This window comes from Merops nubicus, unplaced genomic scaffold, assembly GCF_000691845.1.
Source record: "Merops nubicus isolate BGI_N331 unplaced genomic scaffold, ASM69184v1 scaffold1752, whole genome shotgun sequence".
In the NCBI taxonomy this organism is placed as follows: domain Eukaryota; kingdom Metazoa; phylum Chordata; class Aves; order Coraciiformes; family Meropidae; genus Merops; species Merops nubicus.
Window position 1 is genome coordinate 1 of NW_008595389.1, and position 15,304 is coordinate 15,304.

Below are 15,304 nucleotides of genomic sequence, written 5' to 3' on the forward strand. Positions count from 1 at the left end.
TTATCCTTGACCTGGCTTGCAAGGTTATTATAACTTTATGGTATAGTAATACCATAAAGTTATCCAAGGTCTTGAAACTGGTAGAAAATAAGGAAGGCTAAGTCCTTCTGCTTATAAAACTGATCATCAGCTCTATTGCCTTACCTCTTTGATCTTCTTGATATGAATATTATTTGATCGACCCCACTCAAGCTCTTTCTAGAAAACAAAGTGAAAAAAGCAAATGCAAAAATACGTCAGAAACTTGTGTCTTCTACTGCTAGTAGCAAACTTTCTCTCTTATTTTGTGTAGTGACAAGTAGCTACATGTGGTCATGGAAGAATTTGATCTCGTTTCACAGCTTTCTTTCCATCAATAGCAATCAAGTATTAAGACATGGTTGGAAATAAAAGACAATCATGTATTTGACTAAAACTACACTGTGGTCACCACTCGCACATCTACATTTTTCATATACACCATTAAGCTCAACTCCACTGTGTCGCAGCTACAGAAACTACTTTAAGATGACACTTCTCCCAAGAAAACAGACTTCTTTATCTGGATGTGTAACTTTTATCAGATGGATTCTGGTCATCTTGGCTACTCATCACAACTCAGTGTATGTTAGACACTGGTGTTCATAAAGCATATTGTGCTCTGAAAGAAGCAGAGAAATGAAAAAGGGTTTATCTTTTATGCACAAAAGAAAGATGGGAGGGAATTCTTGTGAGCATACTACAGCTCAATTTCCCTTTTCAGACTACATTTCAAACTCTTTGGCCACTGTTGATCCATCAGTGAAAGGGACAGCAGACAGGTTTGCCTTCTAATGCTCAGCAGTGGATTCAAAGACTCAAGTTCTCTTGAAGCCTATGCTTCTATTTATTTATGAAAAATTATAACTATTGTAGAGAAAGATTGCTAGCAAAAATTTCTTACTAAGAACATAAAATACTCCAGTACTGAACTCACCAACCTTTCTTAGAAATAAAGAAAAAAACTTTAACTAACCTTGGGATGTCTCAGCTCTCCTTTTTGTCTGCAGGCTTGCCATGCCTAAGAAAGAAGTGGTGTAGTAGTCAGGCACAAACTGGAGTGCTTTAGTAATAATTATTACAAGTATTCTATAATTTAAAAGTATGAAGTTTCTCCCATACCTATACTGAAGATAATTTTTTAAGACCAATTTAAAAAACAGATGCTTTTGGGATAACAAAGGCTACAAACATTTAAACACAGAAGAGTATAAGAAGATCCGGATCACAGTAACTTACGTTGAAGGAGACATCTTCAGATCAATCATTCCAACATTTTTGAGGATCTTGTCTACAACACCCTCAGTAACCTTGACTGATCTCATGACTGAAACTGCTCTGAGCAGGAAACTGGACTACAGATCTCCTGAGGTCCTTTCCATCCTTAACTATTTTACAGATTATAGATTATATCTTATAGTCTAAATTCACACTGGCCTGGTTGGTTCCCAAGCAGCTATAAATACTTCTCACCCTTATGAATAACCTTACTCTGTTTTGTTTGGAGTAGGCAAGAACTTTGGGTCTTCCTCTGCTCATATGCGAGCACAAAAAGCAGTGTAGCTGCAGGATGTAATCCTAAGAATGCATTTTTGGAAAGTTGAAACTATGGCAGGGTTATAAATGTGCTACCACGACACGCTAAAGAACTGCAGCAGGAGGAGAACTACTCTGCCTTCAAGTCAGCTCTGGGGTTATGGCAGTGCAATGCCACATCTACAGACTGAAAAAGAGTTTAAGCACTATTAGATGAGCTGTAATTATATATATGACCTCAAACTTGCCATCAGCTCCTCCAACTAGATTGGAAACACACCATTTAGGTCCCTGAAATTCTGGACATCGCTTAGAGATTCTGGATCTTGGTGCACTCCAAAAATGGGCAGAGTTTAAAGTTCCAATGCTTTAAAGGAGTAAGCCCCATCTGTGTTAGAAGGGTCACAATAGCCACCTGTTAACAGAGCAACATACAACAGGATGTCCACCGAGTTTTCTGAGAGGAGGTGGACTGACTGCTGAAGCACATGCAAACATTCGCAAATAAACAGAACTTAGATGTTTTGATTCAATACTGTAATAAAGCAGGCTACTTTCAGAACCATTCTTTTCTCCTTGTTTTGGGACAAAAGTGAACTGAATCATATACAGTTCTGACTTGAATGACTCACACAAAATAGGGCTGGAAGGGACATTAACACGACCAGAATATTAGTGAAAATAATCTTCCTATTAAGCAGTAAATCTATGACAGATGCCTACAGAATGCATCTTTACTAGTTTGGCAGCAAACCACCTCATCAGAAAATTTTCCAGCTTCCTGTGAACACGACTGGCACAGTTGAACACCCAGACTGCATTTCCCTACCTTGACTGAGGCTATCTGATGTACTTTAAATAATGCTTTTGACATTTACCACTTCCATACCCAAGCCTTATAATATGTCAGAAAAATAAACTCCACTTATTTGACATTTTTTTTTCTTTTAAAACAGATTTTTTTTTTAAATAAATCATATCTCTTAAATGAGGCTGATGGGACTTCCCTGGATTCTCCTCTTTCTACTAACAAAGCTTTTGACCTTTTCTAATTAACTAAAACTTTCTTGTAAGCAAGGGTTTAAGAAAGGACTTACTAATGATTCATGCAACTCCTGCCTACTGCAGAAGAAATCTAATCTTGAAAACAAGTTCTTTCCCTGTTCTTTTCTGATACTCAGGCATTCAAAACAAATATTTCACATCACTCACACAGAGATACTGCAGAGGGAGCTCTGTTTGAATGTTTATTATCCAGGACACCATACTACTTTTTAGTAGTATCACCTTCAGGTTAACAGGACACAAAGGAAACATAGGAGAGTAAGGGGAACTCCAAAGAGATGATGCTTCAGCCTCCAGATCAGTGGGAATGTGTGGCATACATGTCCATGTGTGCTTCATAAAATTCTGACCCCAGTGTACAGAAAAACAAGTCAGCTTTCAAAGTGAAAAAAGGCCAACATAAACAAAATGAATAAATTAAATCTGCAGCTGAAGATTTTGGAGTCTCCAGAATATTACACAACGTGTCAGACCATCCACAACATAAAGCCCTGGATTGAGAAGGGGAAGTTCCCCTAACAGGAGCCTGCCCTAGGCTGCAGTGGCGCTGCCCAGAACCGGCGGGCTGCACCTCTGTCCATGGTCCTGCACCGCCGAACGGCCCCGCGGGCAGAGGAACCACGGCTGGACAGAGTGCAACACTCCAAAATCAAAGCTGCGAAGGACACCAGCTCACTCTGTACAAGAATTTACCAGTCCAAACTGCCCTTGGGCAAAGGAGAACTCCCAATATCACTGCACCTCTGGCATTTTGTTTATTACAAGAAAGATAACTGGAACTAGTAGTGTTATGCGCTAGGACACAGCCTTCACAAAGTATCACTAGGTCAGGAGTAAAGTGAAGTTTTTAGCAACTTCAAAGCACAAATGCTGCACTGATCCTACAAAGGTGAGAAGCTCTGTCTTGGTCTATGAGATTTCACTGGAAGATAAGCTGGAAAAAAGACTTACCTTAAAAGCATTCACAATTGCAATACAGTCGCTCTTACTATTCCCAGCAAAAAACAGTTTGTTCCTGGTAATATGAAATGAATAATCAATGGTATTACAAAAAAATATTTGATTTATTATACAACCCAGAACGCTACACTATTAAAAACCTTCTGGGACTTAAATAAACAAGGTCAATACATTTATTGTAATTATTTGTTCTTATTCACATCTGCTTGCTGAAGGTAAACTGTGTGGGCAGGAAAATAAAAATAAACAATCCTTGCTACTTAAAAAAAAAAATAACAACATTTTAACAGACATTGCCACATGTTCACATCAGAAAGGCAAAGCTGAAGAATCAGGTCTTGTACTCAGAAAAGGATGAATTACCTCTGTAATACTAATTAGTTGACATAGAAATAGATTTCATTATCTCAGCTGCCCTGGAAAAGCTTCTTTTTGCACTGTACTAGGCACTTTGAGAGAAAATTAGACTTGTGACATGGAAAATTATATTTAGCAGTCGACTTAGCCCTCTGACACCAAATATAGTCAGGAAGTTGCAACACATCTAGGGTAATACCTGTATCCATCCACGTGCCATTTGAAAGGTACTGTAAAAAAAGTCCGCAAAGAGAGTGATGCAGCTACAAGAAGAACACATCACAATGAAAACCTGAAAATCACTTGTTCTTAGAGTAATGTTCTTACATGTTCTTCTTTTGGTTACCTATAATAAGACATTCCTCTAAGCACCCGAAGACATGGCCAAGGACTATCAGTTTTCCAAGATGCAGATGCACTGGCAACTGTGCCAACACCCTTCCTAAGACAGTTAGCTCACCATCATGGGGATTTTCTTCTGTTTGCACACAAGTTGTAAGTGCTCCCACCTAGAGAAATTAAAATTTATTCACTTGTAAAAGTTGACATATAAGATCAGTTTGTAAGAAAGCAAGACAAGAAACAAACAATTATCTCAAGGAAACATCAATTAGTTAGTCTCAAAACTAACTAAACTTAAGTTTTTAACTTTAAAAGCCTGTTATTTTGAAACCAAAGCTTCTACTACATATATTGAATGTAAAAGCAAGCTATAAATGATCCAAGTATAATTTCCTATGCACTTTGGAAAAGAAGAATTTTAATGCACCGAATGTTCTTCACCATATGACCTTTGTAATTGAAAAGCAGAACTACCGACTTCCTTGGATAGGTCAGAAGGGGATATTCAGGTTGATCCTTATACATCATAAGGTGCAAGAATATGACTTTATTACTTATTAATTAAAAATTTCACTTCCAGACTTCGAGTTCTTACTTTTTTGCTATTCTCTCTTACCACAGATGCTAATTTATAAACAGCATCATTGTTCCCTGATGAAATTATAATCCTGTTTTAATTACGTAACTGCAGAAATTATGCCAAAGATGTTAACCAAACAACAGTCAAAAGTGAGAAAAGATTCTCTAGACACAGTTCCTATTTCAGGTTCCAATTTGGGCTACTACTACCTTCAATACAAAGAAGAACACTTCTACAGTATATTTTATTATCTTGATTTTAACAGCATTAAAAGAACGCCTACCTCTTTCAGCTGAAGTATGGTATGTTCAACGTCACCTACACAGGGTGGAGAAAGAGCTGTTGCCAGTAAGTCTCTTGGTGGCCCCATGTCCAGCATTTTTGTTTTTAAGATGGTAGTTCCCAGGGGACAGCGCTGAAGAGAAGACAACGTCACTGTTACTTCCCCCTCTATAAGAAGTGTGACAAAGTGTTTTATGTGAAAAATAAGTTGAAGCTCACAATTTAGTAAAACCATAAATTAATAATTTTGTGTAACTACTGATATTTTTATTCTGAGCAGATTGCTTATTTCTCATCCACATTCATTTTACTGCTAAAAGCATCTTCTTTAAAACGAAACATGTGGACTAGTCCCTGCCAATTACCAAGTTGAATTCTGTTCAGTGTTACAGTTATTAGTAACTGTTCAAACACTGTACAGTGTTTTCAGGAAAAGTAAAGCAAAACTACTTCTTGTTGTCTCTGCTGTGACCATATGCACTAACACAGTTCTTAATGTTCCCCAAAAGTCTTACCAGTATCTCTGGTACTGGCTCCTCTGGAATAAACTCTGTCCAGAAGTCCTTGTGTACAAGCCTGTAACAATACCCTTTGGAAGTACGTCCAGCACGACCTTCAGATGAAAGAACCAATCACCAATTTGTAAACTGCCAAAGTTTCAGGCCGTTCAAAACCCATCCATCTACAAGCCTTCTGGACAACTGAGCAGCACATGACAGCTGATGCTGCAGGCTGACCAGTATTTTGTACTTCGCCAGCAAACAGGCCCAGTGGAGACATTCTCTCTTTCCTTTCCTACATAAGGATCAGATGAAATAATTTTGCTTTCATAGCACCAGTAACAGTTACTTAAGTATTTCACTGAAATACTTAAGTATTTCACATAACCACCCTCAGATCAGCATCCATCTTAGCTGAAAAGACATGACAAATCCTGCACTAGAACACCCTTCCTCAAAGCCAGGCAAGGGCCAACACCTACCCGATCTGAATTTAATACATATAAATATGTCAATGCAAGTTTTAGCGTATTCCCAAGCTGGAGACCCTATATGCAACATAAATACACTTTGCACTTGTACTTCTCCAGACAGTGAGTATACTTGGATTTCCTGTTTCATTCTATAACTAGCAAAAATCTTCTACATCAACAACTTTTAGAATACCACGACGAACAGTGAAACATCTTTGTAATATTTTTATAGAAAACACACTGATCCAGAAAGTCTATTTTCACAAATTTCAACACCATTCACTTCAACAGGCTAAAGGATACTCCACTCATTAAGATACTCCACTAGAGAATTAGGCTGCGTCTTAAGTCATATGCATAACCAGTCCAAATCTGCTGTACAAAATGTGACTTCTACTGGTTGTATATTGGCTGGTTGTCATAATCTACACTAACCCAGAACCAAATGGAAATAAGTCTCAGTCCCACTCTGCATGGCAAGGTTTTGGTAGCGCAGGGGCTACAAGGGTGGCTTGCCTGAGAAGCTGCTAGAATCTTCCCGTATAGAGCCAATGACAACTGGCTTCAAGATAGATCAATCACTGGCCAAGGCCATCAGCAACAGTGGTTATGCCTCTGGGATAACATATTTAAGGAGGGGAAAAAGCTGCATGCAACAGCAGCAGTAAGAGAGAGAGAAGATATGTGAGAGAAATAACTCTACAGACACCAAGGTCAGTGAAGAAAGAGAGGGAGCACGTGTTTCAGGCATTAGAGCAAAGATATCCCTGCAGCCATGGTGAAGACCATGGTAAAGCAGCCTGTCCTCCTGCAGGTTAACAGTGCAGCAGATATCCACCTGCAGCCCATGAAGAACCCTACACCAGAGCAGGTAGATGTGCCCAAAGGAGGCTGTGACCCTGTGGAGACCTTGCACTAGAGCAGGTCCTATGACCCTAAGAACAGGGGCTCATGCTGAAATGTCTTATGACTTGGGATCCCATGGGGGACCTACACTGAAGCAATCTGTTCCTGAAGGACTACACACTGTGAAAAGGACACGTGGAAACTGCTGGACAGTTAATGAAGAACTGCAGCCTGTGGGAATGACCCACACTGGAGAAGTTCATGGAGGACTGTCCCCCAGAGGAGAACTCCAGGCTGGAGCAAGGGAAAAGTGTCAGAATTCCTTCCCCTGAGGAGGAAGGAGCAGCAGAAACAACACGTGATGAACTGACTCCAACACCCATTTCCCAGCCCCCTGTGCTGGCAGGGGTCAAGGAGGTAAAGAAACTGGGAGTGACATTCAGCCCAGGAAGAAAGGAGGGATGGGAGGAAAGTGGTTTTTATTTGGGCTTATTTCTCATTAGCCTACTCTAATTTGGTTGGTAATAAATTCAATTAATTTCCCCAAGTTGAGTCTGTTTTGTCTCTGACAGTAACTGCTGAGTCATCTCTCCGTGTCCTTATCTCAATCCATCAGCCTTTCATTGTCATTTTTTTTCCTCTGTCCACCTGAGTACGGAGTCCTAGAGCTGCTTTGTGGGCATCTGGTGGACAGCCAAGGTCAACCCACCACAAGCTGTAATTGTGAAGTCCTCAAAATATTTGAAATTAGGTTATTTTCATGTCTAAAGATGTCACCATTATTAATTTATTTACTCTTTTCAACTGAACCTAGAGGATTTTGATATTTAAGAGTATTGTGCTACTCGAAGAACTGATTTGAAATCTTATTTAACCTTGTGCTACAAACACTGGTTACACTAGAGACACTGCTGTGGATATTTCAAATGATGTAGGAGTGACAAATAGACACAGAAGTTTCTCTTATTGCCGAAACTCTCAAGTAGTTAATAAATACTTAGTAGTACCTATCTCCATTTTTTTAAAAAAAGGCCCATGATAAAAAAAGATTACTATTAAATAAAAAAGAAATGCTCCTAAATTTTATGGTCCACAAATTTTAGTATTTTTCAATAAAAACCAAAACATTCCTCTGGAAAAATACTTGAACAAAAAAAATATTAAGGCATAGCTGTTTAATCACATTCTACTATCCTGACATAGTAAGGAATTAAGTTTTTGTATAAACTATTAATGGCAAAAACTAATCTGTGCTTTTTACTGTTAATAAAATCAAAAGCAATGTATAATTCTCCATGAAGGTTAGCTTCTGAAGTTCCTTTCCATTCCCAAATGCCATCTTACCTTTTCTTTGACTGCAGTTCATTTTGGATGCCCAGCAAAGTCTCAAACTTTGGTAACTTGTTTCCTCATCACAAACCAAAGTTCTAGTTAAGCAGAAATCTATCACTGAAATTAAGAAAAAAAAAAAGAGTACTACTAAAAGACAATTTATTCTCATGGCAGTGGAAAAATTACTGGTTAGTTTTCTGTTACCAGAAGATGAAAGTTTCAATTATTTAAAAACCAATAACAACAACACGAGATTTAAACACAACCAGACCCAGGATAAACTGAATACTAATAGAACTGCAACTACATTTTAACAGAAGTATAATAAACAGAGCAAGTGACAAGCATTAAGAAGTAATAATTTATGCATTTAGACATTCTGTATCATAATTTGATTGATCTGATGCAATTATTTCAAAATATAGTCAGAATGTGAATAAAGCGCTTAAGGTACTACTTATGACAGAAGTTTTGATTCTACTTGTTACTGCATTCAGAAATTTTTTTTCTGCCCCCAGGAAAGATTAAAATCAACACCCCACTCAGTAGCTCTACTATTAATTCATATATTCAGATTCAATTCTCTTTTCTGAAAGAATTCAACAACTGTCAAAATTAAAATCCAACAGCAATGCTTTGTGAAATGGTGAAATGTTATGGAGAGTTAGGCTAGGATAAGTAAGGAAGACATTACAAGTATGGTGTATACATGATTTCAAGATTTTGATGACTTACCATACTTAATGTCAGGAACTGTTACACAACTCTCAGCTACATTTGTAGATAGAACAACCTGAGTTTTGAAGCAAAAAAACGAAGAAAAAAAATCATACAGAAACAATTAATTGCATTAATAAATCCATCTTGCTATGAAGAAATATAAAAGTAGTAGCAATATAGTATTTCTGATCTGCATATTAAAAAAAAATAGAAGCATATTAAGGAAAAAAGGGTGTGTGTCCCCCCTCCTCCCTTGTACTAGCTTTATAGTTGAGCTGACACCACACGTTATGGAATATCCCTTTGGCCAGTTCAGGTCAGCTGTTCTGGTTATGTTCCCCAAAGGATCCTGCCCTCCACCATCCCACAGCAGGGGAACATTAGGAAGAGCCTTGGTGCTGTGTGAGCCCTGCTCAGTGGCAGTCACAACATGGGTGTTATCAACACCCTTCTAACTCTCAACACAAAAGCACTGCACCAGGTTGGCTCTAATGGGAAAAATCAGCTCAGCCAGACACAACACACCACCACAACAAAACTTGTATTTCCTTGTCCCAAGATCAGAGAAGCATAAAAAATAGTATAGCGTATGACAAAATAGAGGAAGAATGGAAATAGCACTTGAGGATATGGGCTAGTGGTTAGGGGAATGCTGGGATGAAGGTTGGACTTGATGATCCTAGAGGCCCTTTCCAAACATAACAGTTCTATGGTTCTGCTTCCTTACACATTTGTCATAACAAAACATCACGCTATTAGTACTGATAAAAAAAACCAAGACACTTTCCAAAATATGGGGTACAAAGCAGGTGAGACTCCCACACTGGGGGACTACCTTGCTTTGCAGTGCCACCAGCAGCATACTACTATCATGCAGGTGCAAGAATACACATAAAGAAACTATTCTGAAGGATAAAAACAGTGCCACACAATAATTTAAGGGTACCTCCCTATTATTGCACTTCAAGAGAGGTCTAAGCAGCAGTTAAAGCAACAGCTTGGTAGGAAAGGCAATCAGTTTTCAACGTTAAAATAAACCTAAACTGCTTTGCCCTCACACAGTGGTTTGAGTTGGGATAGCTAAACTTAATTTATATATGCTATTATTTGCTATTACTACTCTAGCAAAAGGTTTCACACACTTAATGATTCAACAATATTTACCTTTCTGTAGCCAGGAACTGCAGGCAAAAATACATTATTTTGTTCCTCTAATACCACACGTGAGTGAAGTTGGCACACCTGCCATCTAAAGAAAATATATTAGTGAAAGAGCTACTGATGCAAGAATACAGAAATTAATTACAACTCTGTGTTAAATTGTATTATGTACTTAGAACTCATACAGCTAAAGGATTCATGTTCAAGTTTAACTGAATTGAAACAAATGTGGTCTAACTTACCTTTTGTTAGACATATTTGAGATACAGGAGTGCATGTAGTTTATTTCATCCAAACCTAGGGGAAAAGCAATCAAGAGTTTGTTTTCTTTTTAGTGATCACTAACAATTCTAAAACAAATTTGCACATCTTAGATTCTTAATTGACTTTTACTATTACCTCCCCTTCACTGCATATAATAAAACGGCAGAATATTTAAACACTAAATGTAATAAGGAGTAACTGAAACAGAGTCAATTTTTCAAGAGTCATTTTGCATAATTTTACACATACTCAAATGGCAGTATCAGGTACAAAGGCCATTGGCCAGTGTCCCATTACGAGCTCTTGTTTCAGTTCCTTAATACTGTTGCTACTCACCACATGCTGAACGTCTGGTCTGGGATAAATTTGGGTATTTCAGCCAAAACAAGCTGCTTCCAAGAACAGGGCCAAGGGAAGAGGGGGGAAAAAAAAAAAAAAAAAAAAAAAAAAAGGTATTTCTGCCTTAGCCATCTTACATTTGGCAGCTCCAGTGCCCATTCTCTGGGGCATGGGTCTCACATCTGCCAGGAGAAACATCATGACTAAGGGATTTTTTCTGTCTTTCTGAATGCCTCCCAATTCTTCCTGAGAAGCCTAGCTTACTTTTTATTAAGACTCAATTCCAAAACCCAGTTTTCAAAAATATGTCCAACACTGGGCTTCCCTGGTTGGATACTGAAAATGAACTTATTCTGTAACTGCAGTACAGAACTGCTGCAGTACTCAGTGAGGCTAAATGTCGTTTGAGTACCTGGGTGTGACTCTTTAGATGACTGTTATTTGACTTCAGATGCGAGAAGGAAGGAAGACAAATGCAATTGGAGGAAGAGAGACATTTTCTAGAAAGATAAGAGAGATTAACAACTTAAATGAGAAACGAGGAAAGCAGGGCATGTGATTGCCTGGAAATCGTGATCAAATTAAGGTGAGTGAGGAAGAAATGCCAGACAGTGAGAAACTGGGATGAGAAAAGGAGAAACAGATTTAACAAGAAACCAATGTGGTGATAACACAAGGTTGACTGGGAAAAGAAACTGCACAAGAAGATGGAGCTTAGTCAACTACCAGAGTCAGATAAACAAACGGGAAAATGAGAAGAAGTGACTACATGTAAGGGAGATAAGAGAAGTCAGAGTTGAGGGGAGAACAGCTGAGTTGAAAGATGGAGAAAAAAAAGAAGATGGTGGCAGTGAGGCAATGAGAAGGAAATATAAAAGTTTCAGAGATGTCCTTTCTGTGAGGCTACTACAGGGGAAAGCAATGTCATTACAAGCTAAAGAGGACAGCCATGAATAGTAATTTACATCACAGCTCAAATGAATTAAGAGTGCCTGAGAATGCAAATAACTGGCCAAATAAACTAATGACTAGCACAATAACAAAGCAATTAACAAAGGTCTAAGCAAAACAGCTTCAGCACAGTAGAGAAAAACATGCAGACTGGGAAACAAAAAAAACAGTACCACTTTTTAAGATAATACAGGGGAAAAAAAAAAAGTGTCTATTCATGAACTAGAGCATGCAATTGAAGATACAGAGAGAACACAAGAACACCATGATATGGTCTGTCTGGACACAGCCTGCCAGCCCTACCCAACCCCATGAGGTACTGCTCCACTAACCCACCATCTAATGCCTCCTACTTGCCATATGTAGTTACACAACCAAGTAAGACATCAAGGCTTGAAATCACTTTGTTTGAAAACAATTAAAAGAAGCTTGATCCATAATTGGCAGAAGCAGACTCTGTATAACCAACATTAGTATCAACTATTAGTCTAGTAATTACTGACTAGACACAGCAGGCAGTGTCTGCTGCCCAGTTCTGGAAGTGAAAAAAGTTAATCACAATGCCTACAGAACAAAAGGCTGCTACCAGGAGAGACAGGTCTTGAAATGAAACAGTACCAAAAATCTGTTTGGCAAACATGACAGGACAATAAGGACAGTGGGGCATGGAGAAATCCACAAGTGAAAACAGACAAAAAGATTGACACAAGCAGAACTGATAAAAGCTTAGGACAGTAACAGCAAAACCCCCCTGGAAGAAAACCGTAAAGCTTTAAGCTATGAAATTCCTGCCATCAGCAAATGCACACCAAGCACAGAGAAATCAGGCCACCCCATCTTCTCTAAGCTCCTGAAAAGGGTGACAACCTACTGTTGCTTTCATGTCACTCATCAGCTAGTCTGGTAGAAGCATGCTACATACTTGAAGGTGTAGGTCACTGATGATTCAGTCAACACAGTCTGACCTCATGCTCAAACTTGATCTTTAAAAAGTCTAAACAACTATACCTCAACAAATATGCTCAAGAAACATTAATGTTGCTATGTCAAGCACTAGTATTAGTTGTGCAAACTTAACATAGCCCACTGGGAATGCATTTGTGCATATAAAAAAACCCCACACTGTACAGTTTAATATGGCACTTTGCATCACCTAGTGCCTATGGACAGACTAGCTCTGGAATCAGAGGTGAGTGCTGAAGGACATTTTTCTGTAAAGAATCACTCGGTAACATCAAAACAAAAAGCACACTGAACAAAACAGGCAATTACAGCAGGAAGGGAAAACGTGGCATCCTACCTGGGACAGCTGCTCTATGGGAGTGGATTCCACCCCATCACCGAGTCCCAGAGACAGTGGGCAAACATCACTTAACAGTGCTGCTCAGCATGGCACTACTCACTCTGCCTGCTGATGCCTGTCCAGCTTCACATGTCAATGCCAGTGTTAGTTGGAATGTACAAAATGCTATGTAATTGCAAGCACTCAAATCTAGGCATCTCAAATCAGTGTCCTAAATGTGAAGGTTATTTTTACCCAAATCTGTGTCTCATTTGTCCTCTTGTAAACTGAGGGCTCTCTCCCCCCTTCCTCCAGTTCTGTTTAAAGACTATTTCTGAAGAAAATTTCAAGGGGGATTTGCTAATTCCGTGTTCAAGTTCAGTCTTGGGTATCCAGTTATAAAACAGGCCCAGGTCAAACACTGAACAACAACAATAAAACGCAAACCTGAGTATCTGCTCGTTCAGAATGCAAGTTCTACACAAGTTTTCATGTTTAAATGTACTTAAACAGAAAGTTTCATTTTATCAGTTGTGATTATAAGCCATCAGGGAGAGCAGCACAGTAAAAAATGCCTCAAAGTGAAAGATAAATATTTTGGAATTGAAAAGTGTTCAAGAGTAATTTCAGCCTGAAATGAAGACTCTGAGGACCTGAGTAAGTCTGAAAACACACCAGACAAACACCAGTAGGAGGCCAGAGGCAACAAAGACAGTTGCTCTATTCATGGCAAACTGGAATGGGTTCTCTGCTGACATGATGAAGTAACTCCTACTCATTGATTTTATAGAAAGGGCAACTCTAAGAAAGGCAACTCTAATGCTTTTTAGCTGGCAGGGACCACCCTGCACTGAAAGCTATCCTTCAAGTGCAGTGTATTTTCGTGTTGGTGTGCTGTCCTCCAGTCCCAGTTCCAGCATGTCTACTACAAAGCTCAACACAGCAGGGAAACTACATTCATAAAGATGTTACAGCGAGTTAGAAGGTCCTGGTAGGGATGAACCTCACTGTGCCCAAGAAAGCAGCTGCTCCGGACTCTGAGCTGATTCTCCACTAGAACATAACCAAGAGTTTTAAATAGGCAAAGTTTCACACCCACACAGTAGAATACTACTTTAAACCACCAGGTTAACAACAGGTTTGTGATGCTTGGGAAATGGTCTGCAGCCTAGTTAAATGGAAAGTATTGCATGCTTTTGTTTTGGCTGTCATTTTTAGTTTAACCTCTTTGCTAGATTTCAAAGGCAATATAAGATAATTCAGGGTTACTGTTTGAAGAATAATAAAGCTATGTATAGCCAATTGTCTGATCGTTAATTGCTGTGTTTCTACTACACCAACCAACGTTACGTAAAGAAAAGAAATAGAATCTTCACTTTTACAAAAACAGTTCAAGACTACACTATATGCAGAAAAGAAAATGTCTCTAGAAGAATTCTAGGAACTTCATACAATATTTAATAACAAAAAAAAAAAATCGAGCAACTTAATTTCTGTGAATTAACTGTACAATTAGTTTTATTACTGTAACTTAATATTAAACCCACAAAGTCTTAATTTTTGACTCACAGCTCTTCCAGTTACTGCCATATTTAAACAAGTTTACATGAAAAATGCCCAAATACACCAATCAACCCCTCTTAAATATGTGTTCATTAAATCCCTGGAAAAAGGGCCAGAAGAAAGCTCATTAGATGACAAGCACAGAAAAAGGAAGTTATTAAGATGTATACTCACCTGGCAAAAAAACTAGCACACTTCCACGCTCTGGTGTAACACTTACGTGTATTTTTTCCCTAACAAGAATATAAAGTTTCATTAGTTTTAGAACCTCAGCCTACTTTATTACCCAGTTATTTTGAAGGAATAAGCAAAACTACACATTTTTTGAAACATGTAATATTTAAACTTCCTGAAGAAACAGTATTCTAAACACTATTTGCAACTACGCTTTCTGAAAAATCAGGATATATAAACATTGGAACTAGATCATTATGTTTAGTTTTGTCTTCAAAATTATGCTAAACCAGAAACATCCTTATTCATCAATGAAATAAATTGATATCAGGTTACCAAAGTTCTTAAAATTAAAATGTAGCATACTACCACAGAACTCTATGTAAATTCAGTAATTTTTCAAGTATCTCTTATATTCTAAAACTATCACTAGACAGCTTTAACAAAAGCTTAGCATGTAAAAAAGGCAACCATTACCAAGACCTACAGATCACGACATATATTTAGAGGGAGGCACCTTCATTTAATCTGTTACAAGTCAAGAAGCTAAAATCACCTT

General features: G+C 38.3%; 1 protein-coding gene across 1 annotated transcript in view; it reads right to left on the bottom strand.

Annotated features, from left to right (window-relative positions):
• Window positions 1-144: 144 nt before the first annotated feature.
• Window positions 145-15,304, bottom strand: part of LOC103768856 (putative ATP-dependent RNA helicase TDRD9) — a gene marked incomplete at its 3' end in the record, with an annotated part of 42,706 nt that continues 27,546 nt past the window's right edge. The window contains exons 10-21 of the mRNA XM_008936014.1: window positions 14,746-14,786; window positions 10,415-10,469; window positions 10,176-10,260; window positions 9,027-9,084; window positions 8,304-8,408; window positions 5,656-5,753; window positions 5,142-5,273; window positions 4,283-4,445; window positions 4,136-4,199; window positions 3,571-3,634; window positions 995-1,039; window positions 145-198 (exon numbers count right to left, since the gene is read on the bottom strand). Of these exons, the coding sequence (XP_008934262.1) occupies window positions 145-198; window positions 995-1,039; window positions 3,571-3,634; window positions 4,136-4,199; window positions 4,283-4,445; window positions 5,142-5,273; window positions 5,656-5,753; window positions 8,304-8,408; window positions 9,027-9,084; window positions 10,176-10,260; window positions 10,415-10,469; window positions 14,746-14,786 (964 nt within the window). The remainder of the gene's footprint in view (window positions 199-994; window positions 1,040-3,570; window positions 3,635-4,135; window positions 4,200-4,282; window positions 4,446-5,141; window positions 5,274-5,655; window positions 5,754-8,303; window positions 8,409-9,026; window positions 9,085-10,175; window positions 10,261-10,414; window positions 10,470-14,745; window positions 14,787-15,304) is intronic.